At 46.4% G+C, this 14,350-nt stretch overlaps 1 protein-coding gene across 1 annotated transcript in view; it reads right to left on the bottom strand.

The window, feature by feature from the left end:
- Positions 1 to 14,350, bottom strand: part of IGSF9B (immunoglobulin superfamily member 9B) — a 186,379-nt gene that overhangs the window by 30,691 nt on the left and 141,338 nt on the right. The window contains exons 16-18 of the mRNA XM_029573724.1: positions 13,750 to 13,911; positions 12,066 to 12,111; positions 9,249 to 10,820 (exon numbers count right to left, since the gene is read on the bottom strand). Of these exons, the coding sequence (XP_029429584.1) occupies positions 9,249 to 10,820; positions 12,066 to 12,111; positions 13,750 to 13,911 (1,780 nt within the window). The remainder of the gene's footprint in view (positions 1 to 9,248; positions 10,821 to 12,065; positions 12,112 to 13,749; positions 13,912 to 14,350) is intronic.

Below are 14,350 nucleotides of genomic sequence, written 5' to 3'. Positions count from 1 at the left end.
GGGGGACCAGAGTTTTCAAAATTTGAGATTCATGGGAGCAGACAGATGTCAGCTGATTACTTAATCATAAGTGTGCAGCTCAACTCACAGCAGTGAATATAGCATCAAGGCGTTGAAGGACTTGAAAACACTTCAAAATGTGAAGTCAAAGACTTTCTCATGTATTAATAAATCTGTAGAACCGGAAGAGTGCCAGCACTGGAACCATCGTGGGACAAAAGTAAACTTACAGCAAGCTGTAAACTGGACCCGAAGGTCTCCAATATTGTAGCTTAAAAGTTTGGTAATAATCTCATGTTTAACCGGCGGATGACACAGCAACAGGAGTATCTCAGAGAGGTGTCTTTGAATAGACCGGGAGGTCTTATGATTCTGTAGATATGGATGTAATACACTTTTGGTCGCGATGTCATCTCAGACCTAAAGCGCCACCCTACCAACAAGATGCTCCTCTTTGTTTTTTGTTTGTATTTACATTCTGGTTTTCAGTTGACAAGAATAAATTGGAATCTTTTAGTTCAGATGAGATTTTAATTATAGGCACTTGGACTACTTTTCCTATTATTGGAACCTCTCTGTTGGGATGCCCTAACTCAATTGCTTTATTAGTATCCTTTGAAGATACCTCCCTCTGAACCATGCGCTGCTGAGCGACTGTCAGCTTTTCCCTTCCTTCTAGTTTAAAAGCTGCTCTATCTCCTTTTTAAATGTTAGTGCCAGCAGCCTGGTTCCACCCTGGTTAAGGTGGAGCCCATCCCTTCGGAAAAGACTCCTCTTTCCCCAAAAGGTCCCCCAGTTCCTTATAAAACTAAATCCCTCTTCCTTGTACCATTGTCTCATCCACGCATTGAGACTCCAGAGTTTTGCCTGCCTCTGGGGACCTGCACTAGGAACAGGGAGCATTTCAGAGAATGCTACCCTGGAGGTTCTAGATTTAAGCTTTCTACCTAAAAGCCTAAATTTGACTTCCAGAACCTCCCTCCCACATTTTCCTGTGTTGTTGGTGCCCACATGTACCACGACAGCAGACTCCTCCCCAGCACTGTCTAAAATCCTATCTAGGTGACGTGTGAGATCTGCCACCTTTGCAGCAGGTAGGCATGTTACCAGGCGATCCTCACACCTACCAGCCACTCAGCTACTTAAATGCCTAATAATCGAATCACCAACTATGATGGCCAACTTAAACCTTCCCTCCTTGGCAGAAGCCCTGGGAGACACATCCTTGGTGTGAGAGGACGATGCATCACCTGGAGAGCAGGTCCTTGCTACAGGATCATTTCCTGCTTCACCAAGTTGATGCTCTCCAATCATGAGACCTTTCTCCTCCAAGGCAGCACTAGGGTTTCCAGACTGGAACTGGGACTTGGCTATTATGTCCCTGAAGGTCTCATCTATATACCTCTGTCTGCCTCAGCTCCTCCAGGACTACCATTCTAGCCTCCAGAGATCGGACTTCTTCTCTGAGAGACAGGAGCTCTCTGCATCAGATACACATGTACAATTTCTCACCCATGGGTAAAAGAATCATACATGAGACACTCGATGCAAAAGACTGGGAGGCCCCCCTCTTGGTGCTGGACTGCTGCCTTCATCTCAAATTTGTTCTTATGTACGCACATAATTTGGGTCCTTGCCAAATACTAGTTACAAAAGTACATGCTACTTGTGTGTGCAGCTTCCAATTTTACAGGCATAAACATTTTGAAAATGTACTCCTAAAGGAGTCATTTTGTAATGGCCTGCATAAATTTGCAGGCTGTTGCATGCTGAAGTTACTCCAGTTTTCAAAGCAAACTTGCACGCATTAAGTTTGCTTTGGAAATTGCTCTGGCAAAATTACCCACACACACACATACACCTGCTCTTTAATGTGGCTAGTTTTGCCCAGACCCCAACCCCTGAACACTGCTCCCGCTTGTGGGTCACAGTACAATATACGAGTCTTCTGCACACATTTATATCTGCGTATCGGGTAGGCAATTTTATAAAAGGCTATTTCTGTGGGTAAAGCACTATCATGGTACTGCACTACCACAAAGATAGTGCTTTACCCATGAAAATGTCTTTTAAAATTACCCTCTAAATGCCCAGGGCTTGGCACAATGGACCAGATCCTACGAGTGACTCCTAAGTTAGTCCATGGTAACATGCTGGGTCTAAACCCCCAGGGAATGAAAAACAAAATCTGATGAACAGCTCTAGAAAATCGTCGACGTGGAGGTGAAGAAGTGTATCGCTTTGAAACGGAGCCTCCAGCTTTCCACAACTGGCCAAATAAACATTCCAAAATCCAAGCAATGGGACGAATAAATTGCAAGCTTGCAGTGTTGCAGAGAAGCATTAGGAAAGGTGGAGATTCTATGAGAACTGGTGAGTAAAAAAAAAAAGTTAAACAAATATAATTCACTACCAAAAGTAATTAAATAAAGGGCCCAGGGCTTTTAAAGCTGTTTTTGTTTTTAATCTTCCCTCACTGAAACTTGTCAGTCCAGCAGCCGTTTTCAACGCAACCTTCTGCAAGATCATCTTCCTTAACCAGCAAAGCCTAACCCATTGGAGCCAGGAGGTACATGGATGCCCTACAACGCCGCTACTTTCTTTGAGGAGCTTACTCAAGTGGGTTTCCAAAACTCAAAATAAAATGATTTCGACTTCATGAGGCTGCTCCAGTCTACCCCTCACATGCACGGATTTCAATTTATTTTCCTACCACAGCAACTTTCCAAAGCAGGAATGATGAGCTCTGACAGAACCGAGCCTGCTCAAGCCTTCAGGCCACTTAACGTTCACCACGGCCCTGCTGAAAGAGAGAGGGCTCGGGTCGTGTCCAAAGGCTGTTAGGAAAGCAGTGCCAATGCCATCAAGGTCCTGCATACAGATCGAGCAGACGAGACAGCTTGTTGGCACAAAGAGCTTCACCATGCTGATAGCAAAGGGAATTTAGAGTGGGCAGGGAAGCAATCAGAGAGGAAATAATAGGAAGATGTGAGTAGAGATCTTTAAAAAAAAAAAGATGATAAAGATGCAAGGTGACAGAGGCACAAATTGTGCAAGTAAAACTGCATGCAACGCACATAGGGGTTCGGCACTCAGGAGCTACCTTTAGAAGGGGTAAAACTGTGCTCAGCGTAGCTGGAGAGCTGCTGAGGTCCAGAGTTTCCTGCAGGCCTACGGGTGCCCTGGGAGTCATGCCCTGCAATGCAAGTGCAAGGGCTGCATGGCCATTGGTGATGGGAGTCACAGGACAAACCAGCTTTAGATCTGGCATCACTGGGTTTTCTTCCTAAATGGTATTACAGCTAAAATCTTTCCAGTTTAGAAACAGAGTCGCAGAACGCTTGGCTCAAAGGAAATTTAGTAGCTTTGATCTGGCAACTGCATGATCCATACAATCTCAAGACTGCCTGCCCTTAACAAGAGGTATTGTGAGTATCTGGGTTTGGGGAGATCTGGGATCCCCAGTCATTACCTAATGAGAAGAGAGGGAAATTTAAAAAAAAAATAAAAAAAAAGCCACCTAAGGCTTCCCCTCCTTTCCATATCCCCACCTGCCTCATGATCTCTTAGCAGTGTTCACGATAGATGACTGACAGCAATGGGTAGGGCTTCACAGAGGTCATAAACAGTCTCAAGCACTCATTTTATTACCACATCTAGGGTTGGATTTTACGCACATAAAAACCACAGGTTATGCATGTAAATCATCCTTTGAAAATCATCTGGGGGCCAGGGCTTGTTAAAAGTAAGTGAGGGACGATGATGCCTGTTCTTTTATGTACACTTATAAGATAAATTCGGGGGAGGGGAAAGAGACGGCAGAGTTGGGGGAGGAGAGAAAGGATTTACGCACGTACTTTTTGATGTTTGAAAGTGTGCACCCAAATCTGCACGCACAAAATGACTCCTGCACAGGAACAGGTGTAACTTTGTGCGCATACTTTGGAGTGTGCACTGGGAACACCGGGGAATGTTCAAAGTGGACATCTACGCAAAAGGCTGCTTTGCAAATCTGAGATAAAGTCTACAAAGCACCCGCGGATCCATGCGGGCTGTTTGAAAATTGCACTCACGGAGTGTAATTCTGTTACCATTACTCCTCAATGGCACAGCAAACACTCATATAAGTTAGACCAATTTTAACAGGCATTGAGTCCACTTTGAAAATTGTCCCATTGAATTTACCTGCGCACGCCTACACCTGTACGTAACTTTTTTCAGGAAAACGTATGCACGGACTTTTGGGTTTTCAAAAGTGTGCACCCAAGTGCCAACCCCTTCCCCAACACCGCCTCAAGGAATATCCCCGCTCAGTCCCAGACAATATACAAGCATGCATGAAGGGGAATTTTATAGAAGGCCAATATTGCACAGAAAATGCTGTTTTATCCACAGATGTCCTTTTGAAAATTATTTACCCAAGGAAATGGCTTTTTTACAAAACCGCCCACCCGATAAGTGGATAAAGGGGGAGCTCATCGGGTCTGCATGAGTGGAAGCATTCCAGGGAGCGTGGAAGGGAAGGGGTTTGCATTCATGTGCATACCTTTGTATTTTCAAAACTGTGTATGTATTTTTTCCCCCACAAAACCTAAGCCCATGCATTAGAAGCTATAAATATGTGTGGTAGTTTTGATGGGATAAATTTCAAAGGGAGCAGTACAAAGTATCTACTTTTCCCCCTATTAGCTGGCTAGATTTAGGCACAGGCACACTAAGGGCTAGATTTTAATATCTACGCCCGATTTTATAACATGCGCGCGCAGCCGCGTGCTTGTTATAAAATCCGGGGTTGGCGTGCGCAAGGGGGTGCACACTTGTGCACCTTGCGCGCGCGGAGCCCTTGGGGAGCCCCGATGGCTTTTCCTGTTCCCTCCGAGGCCGCTCTGAAATCAGAGCGGCCTCGGAGGGAACTTGCCTTCCGCCCCCCTCCACCTTCCCCTCTCTTCCCCTACCTAACCCGCCCCCCCCAGCCCTACGTAAACCTCCCCCCCGACCTTTATTTTTCAAGTTGCGCCTGCCTATGGGCAGGTGTAGGTTGCGCACGGCGGCCGCGTGTTGTGTGCGTTCCCCCGCCCTAGACGCCCTACGGAGGCCTCTGGCCACACCCCCGCCCCAGACCGCCCACACCCCTTTTTCAAGCCCCGTGCATCGCTGGGCCTAGGCAAAATAGGCTCGGCGTGCTTAGGGCTTTTAAAATCTGCCCCTAGGCCTAGGAGGACGGCAAATTTCCTGCCGCTCTGCAGACTCGGAATCTCATCCCATCACTCTTCCCTACGCTGCACAGGCCTCCGGTTCAATCTGATTTCCCTCCCCACCGCCATCAACCAACTGCGGAGATCCAGCTCCGGTTCTCACAGCGCTGTTATCACAAAGCATCATACAGACACCAAAGTAAGCCCATGGCCCTGCACTCGCAGGCACTGGAGTGTCCCTGCCCTTGCTGGGCTTACTCAATCTCTGCATGCTGCTCTGGGATAACAGTACCACCGGAACCGGAGCTGGAGCTCAGAGATTGGTTGCATTGGGCGAAGGTGGTGGTGGTGTTGGGGGGGGGGGGGGGCGGGGGGGTGTAAATTCAGGATCAAAAGGCGGAATGCCCTCCTGGAAGAGGTGGTGATGGCAAGGGCAATGGCAGTCTTCGAGAAAGCATGGGATAGATGCAGACGATCCTGGGTGGCAAGAGGGCTGCACAGTCTTCACTGGGTGATGCTGCTAGGGGCAGTGACATGGCTGAATTGTGCTTCCTGGATGGAATGGGGGAAACCTGCATGGAGCAGCATTTGCAACTCGAAAGGGGATACAACGGGACTGTGGGTTGGGCTCCATGTGGGAATTTGATCTACTTTGGGTCAATGCACATAAAATCATTGCTGGGCAGACGAGACAAGCCTTTTGGTCTATATCTGCTGTCATTTGCTAAGTTAGAATCAGAGGACCAGCAGCACACAGGGTCAAAGTCTGCTGCTGGAGGAGAGCCTCAGAAAACCAGAGGTCTGGGATGAGGAGGAGGGGGCAGCACCACCCTAGGAGTAGCTATAGGCAAAATCCATTCCTGCCCACTGGCCCCTATCTTCAGTGGGAAACTCCAATTTCACTTTGAAAGTCAGCTTGCAGTCCCCGCAGACCATTTTAAAATTGCCCCATAAAGAATTCAACTGGTTTGTTATAAAGCTATGGTGGCCTTTGTCCACTGATAATTTTATTGTACTCAATACTAAAAATAAAGGTACTCTGCAGCATTATCTAGGAGATTGATTGTTTACTAAAGAGCAGAATTTATTAACCTTCCGGTAGCAATGTTTGTGATAATCCCCCCACTCCTTGCTTCACTAGTTCGGTTCAGTAAATTAAGGTCACAGGCTAGGCCATTCAAGGGCCAACTGCAAAGGAGATCTTTCAATATTGATCCAACAAGGCTCCCTGGAATATCTGTAAGATATTCGGAGGAGTAGCCTAGTGGTTAGAGGAGTAGGCTGGGAAGCCAGGGTTCGAGCCCCGCTGTCGCTCCTTGTGACCTTGGGCAAGTCACTTTACCCTCCATGGCCTCAGGTGCAAACTTAGATTGTGAGCCCTCTGGGGCCAGGGAACTACCTCTTGTACCTGAGGTGGCAGAACGGCAGAATATAAATCTAAATAAATGAAGTGAAATGTATTAGCCGTTTCTGTCTCAGCGTACAGAAGGCAGGCACAGTTGTATCATGTATGGGAAAACAGAGAAATGCTCTCTTTGCACTGGAACCAAAGGCTTCTCTCTTCTGTCCCTTTCCACCAGTTACTCGATCAGCGTTGTCCCTGCTCAGTGTACACATTCTAGAAGAACTAGCATTCCAGCCATTGACTTTTTTTTTGTCAGTGATGCTACCACAATCGGACTGAAACAGCTCTGGGGTTTACTTATGTGAGCTCAGTCACAACAAAGCCGCCAAAACACCTCTCCTGAAGTCCTAGGATTCCCCACCATCGCCACTCCCCATTCACTTATTAAAATCATCATTTCCAACTGTAAATCAATTCCTAGGACCTCCCCAGTCTGGGAAGAAACCTTCAGAGATTTTTCCAATTTGAATTCAAGAAAATGTAATCAAGATCAAAATTGCAGCCTCCACTTTGTTCCTGGATCAGTCCATTGGTCCTTTCTAAAACATCCCAAACATAAAACAAAGCAAGCAAAAGCTACTTCCTTTTCTGTTGGGTTTTATAGCTTTCTAATAGAAACCAGAGGCTGGTGCTGACTGCAGCTCTGAGCTTTTAATTAATGTTTTCCCCTTTAAAGGAAGAGATGAGATGAGGAATCTCCCTGTTTTGCCCTCTATCCCTTCCCCACGCCCTTCAGACATGGTTTACCCTTCCCTATTGAGCTGAGGAGGAGCTCGTCTTGACAACGCTGCCCAGATAAGCTGAGATCAATCAAAAGCAAAGCAGTTAGAGTACTCGCAAGGAGCCATGCTCTGCAGATACGTCAGCAGCATGCCAAAGGAAAATAAAACCCAACAACTTCAAAGGAACAAAAAAAACCAAAAAACCACATCTAAGAAAAAATAATACATCAAAAGTAGGAAGCAAACCAGAGACTGCGTAAAGACAAGATCACCAGGAGCGAATGTTTCCAGGTTTTGGGCAGATAAATACCCTGACCATCGCATCACACTCCCGTGTCATTCCAAACCTCAAACAGAATTATTGTAGATTCCTCTTACAAGTTATCCTTGGCGTGAAGACACAAGGGCAAACGTATCAACATTATGCTCCAGAGCATAAACAGCTTTAGATTTATGGATCCTTTCACAACTTGTGGTATCTTTCTTTGGATCGGCCTAAGACTTATCTAAAGGTACTGCTCTGCATGAGCTTTCGAGTCCCCCTAGCTCCCTAGAGGTCCCATCTGAAGACAGGAGCCATGGCTTTTCAATAGCTCATGTCCATCATCTTTAATAATTCTTATACTGATTCAGTAAAATATATCAAAACCTGCAAAGAATTCAGTTTCTTTCAAGATTAATATGGCTGCCAATTCTTTGCATGGCAGATTCATCAGTGAAAATACCCCAGTTTTTGTCAGCAGGAAATCTCTAAGGCAGAACTTGAATTAAACATTGATGCAAAGTGTTTTTTCTGCGAACAGGAATCTGCCACAATAGCTTCTCTTTTTAAGTGTCTTAATAGTAGAATAGTTTTGTTCTCGGGTCAGCATCAAGTTATCCAGGATTTGAGAATACCAAGCACTAGAGGTCTTTCAAGCATCTTAGTCACCACTGCCATGTACATGCCCCAGCCAGAGGGTGACCCAGTCATGTCATGGGAGAGAACCCCCCTCTGTAGACATCCTGGAAGAACTATTGGCCCGTTAAACACCCAATGAATGCATCGTACCATACGCCTCCTTGTCATGCACGGTTCAAGTGCTCTTCTGTCTTCCCAGTGCAGGTCTTGCACTTCGGAAATAATGAGGGGTTTGAGGAAAACGGAGAAGGGCTAAAGGGGCTGGCCATACAATTCTCACTGTGCCAATGGAAAATATCAAGGACCAAGAATACCCAGGGACTTAAACGTGGGCATTTGAATTTATCTGAATTTGGGTTAAGATGTATTTCACTGGTTAAAATATCTAAAAGGGCATTCTTGCTCCTTACACCACATGTGACAAGGCACAATATGCTCACCAATTAGCATCCCAAACTTTTTTTTTTTTTTACAGTTACCTCTCTCCACACATCACATAACCTCTGACAACTACTGACAGCACTAGCAAGATGAATTATGCATAAAAGAGTGTACAGCTCATTTAAGACTGATAGCAAGGCTTATCAAGATTTACAACAACAAGAAAATAAGCACAGACCTATCATCCTTGCAGCATTGCTCTCTCAGGTTTAGTCTCCTGCAATGGGAGCTTTCCCTCCCCAGTGCCCTGCACCATCTAAGAATCCAGTACTGTGAGCTTCCCACCAGTAGTGCCCTGCCAGCTTGGATGACAGCCAGATAAGCATCTGCCCAACAGCATCCTGCACTCGTTAAGACTCCAGCAGTGTAAGCTCTCCCACAGCAGTGCCCTGCCAGGGCAGAAGCCTGACATGTAAGTGCTCGCACAACAGCATTTTCTCAGTGCCTACACCATGAGCTTCTTCTCAGAAACCTCACGTTCATCTCTCTTAGCCATCAAGGCTCATCTGGAGAAAGGATGCTGCACCATGCCCCAGCCATATCTTGGATATCTAAATAATGGAGGGATGTATTTCCACACTTACCCTGAAGTGCATGTTGTTGTCGCTGTGGGTTCTGGTGGTCGGAAGTCTTCTCCTGTCCTCCTCTGACAATGGATCTGTCCAAAAGGCTCCCGGCTCTCCATGGGTGGAGAGGAACACTGGGATGGGTGTCTGGTAACCGATGAGGTGAAAGTCATGGCCGGCCTGTAGCTAGGACTTGCCCCCCTGCTGCTCAGAGCTGGAGATCCTGTCGATGCAGAGGATTTCCTGGAAAAGCTGACTGCCCCAGGAGGCTGAAGGGTGATTTCTGACATCTCTGACGGTTGGATTAGTCCTGGTCGAGGCCTGGCACGTGCAGTCAGCTCTGGGGAACCATTATGAGAACTGAGGGGGCTTTGGGTCAAAGGTGAAAGCCGGGAAGGTTGTAGCACCACCTGATGTAAACTAGACTCTGTCCTTCTAACTTGCCGAGGGCTGTACTGAGGTCGGGGCTGGGGTTCATACCACCTGGTATCCAGGCTGAATGTGCTTGTGCCGCTGGGGCCAAGGGTCTCGGACGGCTCATGGTAAGGCAACACAGGTATGCCCATACCTTGACTGGTATGTCTTAGCTGCCCATGACTCACCAGTTGCATAGGTTTGCTTTTACTGGGTGACTTGCTAGTCCAACTCTTTGGTGCCTCCAGGGGTAGAATGCCAGGGTAGGAGGCAGGAGCCTGGAAGGAGGAGAGAGGGATCCCACTTGGAAGAATGGCCTTTGACTGTATACACTCAGCTAGATCATACTGGTGGTGTTGGTGTGAGAACACCACAGGCGGAGCCTCCAGTTCACTGAAGGGGAAATCAGCCTGCACCCATTGCTCAGGGGAACGGCCCCCTGTTGGAGTCTGGGTCAGAGCCAAAGTACTGTTGGAAGTGTTCTCACCATTCTCCTCAGGAATTGTGGGGTGTCCAAAAGGTCCCTCCGGAAGCAGAGGTGGTGAAGACATCACAGAGCTGAGTGGACTGACCTCTGGCATGTAAAAGGGTGGGGGATCCATCTCACCTGGACTGCTGCTGAGGTATCCATAAAATTGGCTGTGGTGGAAGCCCCTGGGAACCAGTGGTCTGGTTTGGCCAGTGGCCTGTAACCGGCCTTCCAGGACTGTTGTTCCTTCCATGGACCTCTGGAACCTTGGGCTGTATGCTGGTGGCTGTAAGTAGGATTCCTGGCTGGAGGACAGAGGGGTCAGCTGGGATTTGATGGCAGCAATGGAAGAAGGAACCACAGGGTCATCATTCTCCTCGTCAGACTGGCGGAACTCTGGGTACATGTCAGTCTCCTCCACAAAGGGGAACCCTTCAATTCTGCGAGTCTTCAACGAGGGCTCCATCTCGGAAGGATCCATAACAAAGCGCCCATCTGGCCCACGACTGATGAGCTCAATGGGGGTGGTGGCCTCAGCTTCAGCCTCCGCCTTCGAAACGCTGTACTTCTTACTGCTTATTGCTCGTTTGGTCTTTTTGTAGAGAGACAGCTCCTTCTCCTTCCCCTGCACGCCCTGGTCATCAGAAGATTCAGAGGGAGCTCGCAGAGTCCGGATGCTCTCAGGACTCACCTTTCCAGAGGATAACCTGAGCCACATACAAAGAGGAAAGAAACATGATAAATTGGTGGAATTAATGCCAATCATTCAACATCTGACAATCAAATTGTAATATCAACTTTTGTGCATCACTTGTGGCAGCTACACCAATCTTTTACAAATGCACCTTAACTCTAACTCTCCCGAAACATCTACCAATATCTTAAAATTTGTAATTAAACTGTAGTGTGTCACACAACATCTGCACTTTAGCTGTAATATGTGACTTTCTACAGCTTATAAAGAAAACACATCACTGATCACAATACTGCATTAGTAAGATCAAAGATCTGCAAAACCTATAGTGGAAAAAGAAGGCAGGTAGGTGGGAAGATATAAAGCTCCATGGTAAGTGGTCAATGAATGTGTCCTTGCTTTATCTATAATTTAGTTCATCAATAACTTCAGCACCTCATCTGTAACTTATTTAATATCTGTAATGCATTTCTAACAGCTGTAACTGATGCATAATCTCTGCACTGCATCTAACATCTGTAAGCAGAAAACTGTTCAGAGTGGTTTCCAGTCTCTGGAGAGAGAAACTGTTGGATGGAGACTCTACAGAAATAATATATGGCTCAACAGCTAATAAAATTTTGCAAGCTGATGATTGATTCATAGCTGATACTCAAGAGGGCCACAGTGGTCAAGTGTACTGAAGAAGAGAAATGGAACCCTGAATATTATAATTCATATACATCCCTCATCATTGGCTATGCAAGCCCAACAGACCTTTCAGTCAAATTTATTGCAGCAAGAACAGTATAGGATGGAAGAGGTGCAAATCATAAGAGAGAGCCTATATGATAAGGTGGATGGCGAGGCAGTTAGTCAGCTCTGCAGGGAGAAGTGAGGGTGGGGTGAGAAATAAAGCCTGCATAGAGAGACAAAGGGGAGGAGGGCAGAGTCTGCCTGGAAAAATGAGAGAGAGGCACAGAAAGGTACACAAAGGGTGTGCAGTGTGCATAGTGAAGGGAAGGGGGAAAAAAGAACTCAACCTCTCCATGTAGGCTTGGTTGATAGATAACAGACACTGCATGGAGGAGAGGAAGAGAGGGCAGAGGTGAAGAGGTGAGCAGATGGATGTGTGGAGGTGTTATATATATATAAAATCTAGGAAGCATATGTGACAAAAAATACTATTCTAGGAGTTTCAAAACAGCCACACCAGCTAGTTATAGTCATAACTATTATACCACAGGCCTAGTCAGACATCCAGCAACCAAATACTTACGGAGACTCCACACTTTTCCTGCAATGTGTGATCGAGAGAGGTGGGTCTAAAGGAAACAGAAGGGAGACAAAAAAAACGGTTATGAAAAGTATAAGCAGATGGCAGCAGGGGCTCAATTTTTTAAGGAATCATAAGAGGGTCATTCAAGTATTTCTTGTATGTATTTACAAACTGGCAAATTCTATAGCAAAATTAGTCCAATATATCCCTGTCTCAAAAAAAATTAAATTATGAATAAATAAATATGAATTAGAAATGAATTTAGGACTGGCACACGATGACAAGGGCACAGCAAATAGTAGCCTCCCTTTATTTAGAGACCAGGTGAAAGGGCTTTCTGCTTCGCACCTTGTTCATGGCAACTCTGTGCCTCATCTATGTATCAGGCCGATACAGTACAGTGTGCTCCGGTTTTCAACGCGCTAGCTTTACCTCTTATTCAGTAAGGGGTAATAGTGCGTCGAAAACACATGTCCAACCCCCCCGAGACTAATAGCGCCCGCAACATGCAAATGCATGTTGATGGCCCTATTAGTCATTCCCGCGCGATACAGTAAGTAAAATGTGCAGCCAAGCTACCCAAAGGTAGGCGTTAATTTCTGCCGGCGCTGGGGAAGTGCACAGAAAAGCAGTAAAAACTGCTTTTCTGTACACCCTCCGACTTAATATCATGACGATATTAAGTCGGAAGCCCCAGAAGTTAAAAAAAAGTTAAAAAAAAAAATTTAGGATCCGTCAAAGTCAAAATAACATCGTCAGCGAACATAGCTAGCTTAGATGAATATGTCCCCACACTGATACCCATCACTGCAGGGGAATCCCTCATTTTCTGAGCCAAAGGTTCAATGAACAAGGCAAATAGCAAGGGGGATAGCGGGCATACCTGTATTGGCCAGTCAGATGGGGAGAAGAGTGTTACATCACCAGGCCTTAGCTGTCTACTTAGGATGACAACCAATCCCAACAGTGACCAATTCCTGACCTGAATGCAAAGTACCAACTCATTTCTCATTGGCCACTCTTCCCTCTTCAACCAGCCAGACAGCCACTCAGAATAGATGAATTTACCCTAGAACATTTTGTGGCTAACACACAAATGAAACTCAGTACTGGCACAAGGAGGAGAGTACAAAATTTAACTGCTGACCCTTCACCTCTTCCCACATTCTAAACAAATGTGCATATGCCACTCAACCTGTCACTTCACTCATCATTTAAATACAGATGTGCTGCTGTAAAAAAAATGATGTCACTGAAGTGCATGGAAGTGATTAAGTGGTAACGCTCTTCCTATAAAACAAGAACATGATGCATCATCCATCTACTCTACCATTATCCTTTCCTGTTGCAATATCACAGACCCTACTTAATCTCTTGTTCCCCTTTCACCTTTGACACCATAAAGACCCTCCGTGCTTTCCTGAATCTGGTTACAGATTTTGCTCCAGCCACGCCCATTACGAGATGCTTGCAGCGTCTACCGCCCGTTGCAGAGAAATGCTCTCTTAAATTGCTCCTCCTTCTAGCCCCATCCAATCTTATATCATTGACCCCTCTCTTCCTGGAACTTCTTTTCCAATGAAAAATGCCTCCTGGCCATTATCTAAACTCTGAAGTATCAGGTTATGAAACTCATGAGGGTGCTGGCATGATGAGCACGCACGGACACACCCCTGCTCCTCACCTTTTTTTCTCTTCAGTTTGCGTTTGCGTTGCTTGTTGACAAAACAGGCGGCCAGCGTGCTGAACAGAATGGCAGCTGCCAGGAAGCAAATTGTGGCGACAATTCCAGCCAGGACCGGCCGAGCCAAACCCTCATCCATTAGGTCAGGCGGTGGGAATATATCTGGAGGAGGACAAGAAGGGAAAGCCACTGATTACATCGCAACCTGCTCCCCTGAACGCCCGGGCATAGCAGAGAAGAGAAAATACCACCAGAAAAAAGAATAGAGAGATCTTAGCGGAGAGGAAACCCAGGCCGGCCTAGTGGCAGCACGGCTCCTGGTTTCCTTCCGCATCCCAGATCATACCTGGGGCTGGGGATTCTGTAAAGACATCAATTTGGGCGAGGACCTGGTTGCTGGATTTAGAGCCCATGGTAGAGGGTTCCAGAAGGAGCCCTGCTACATAAATCCCAGGCCTCAGGAGCTACAATGACCAGACTAAGAACAGCGGGAGGGAATAGGAGAAAAATCCCCGGGTAGTTGCCAATGAAAGCTCTTGGCACCTGGATCCCAGTCATGGTTCCGACTGAGCTGGAAGCAAAAGGAGAAAGGCGGAATTAC

Source organism: Rhinatrema bivittatum, chromosome 12 (genome assembly GCF_901001135.1).
Source record: "Rhinatrema bivittatum chromosome 12, aRhiBiv1.1, whole genome shotgun sequence".
Taxonomy (NCBI): Eukaryota; Metazoa; Chordata; class Amphibia; order Gymnophiona; family Rhinatrematidae; genus Rhinatrema; species Rhinatrema bivittatum.
This window is presented reverse-complemented; position numbering and strand designations above follow the sequence as displayed.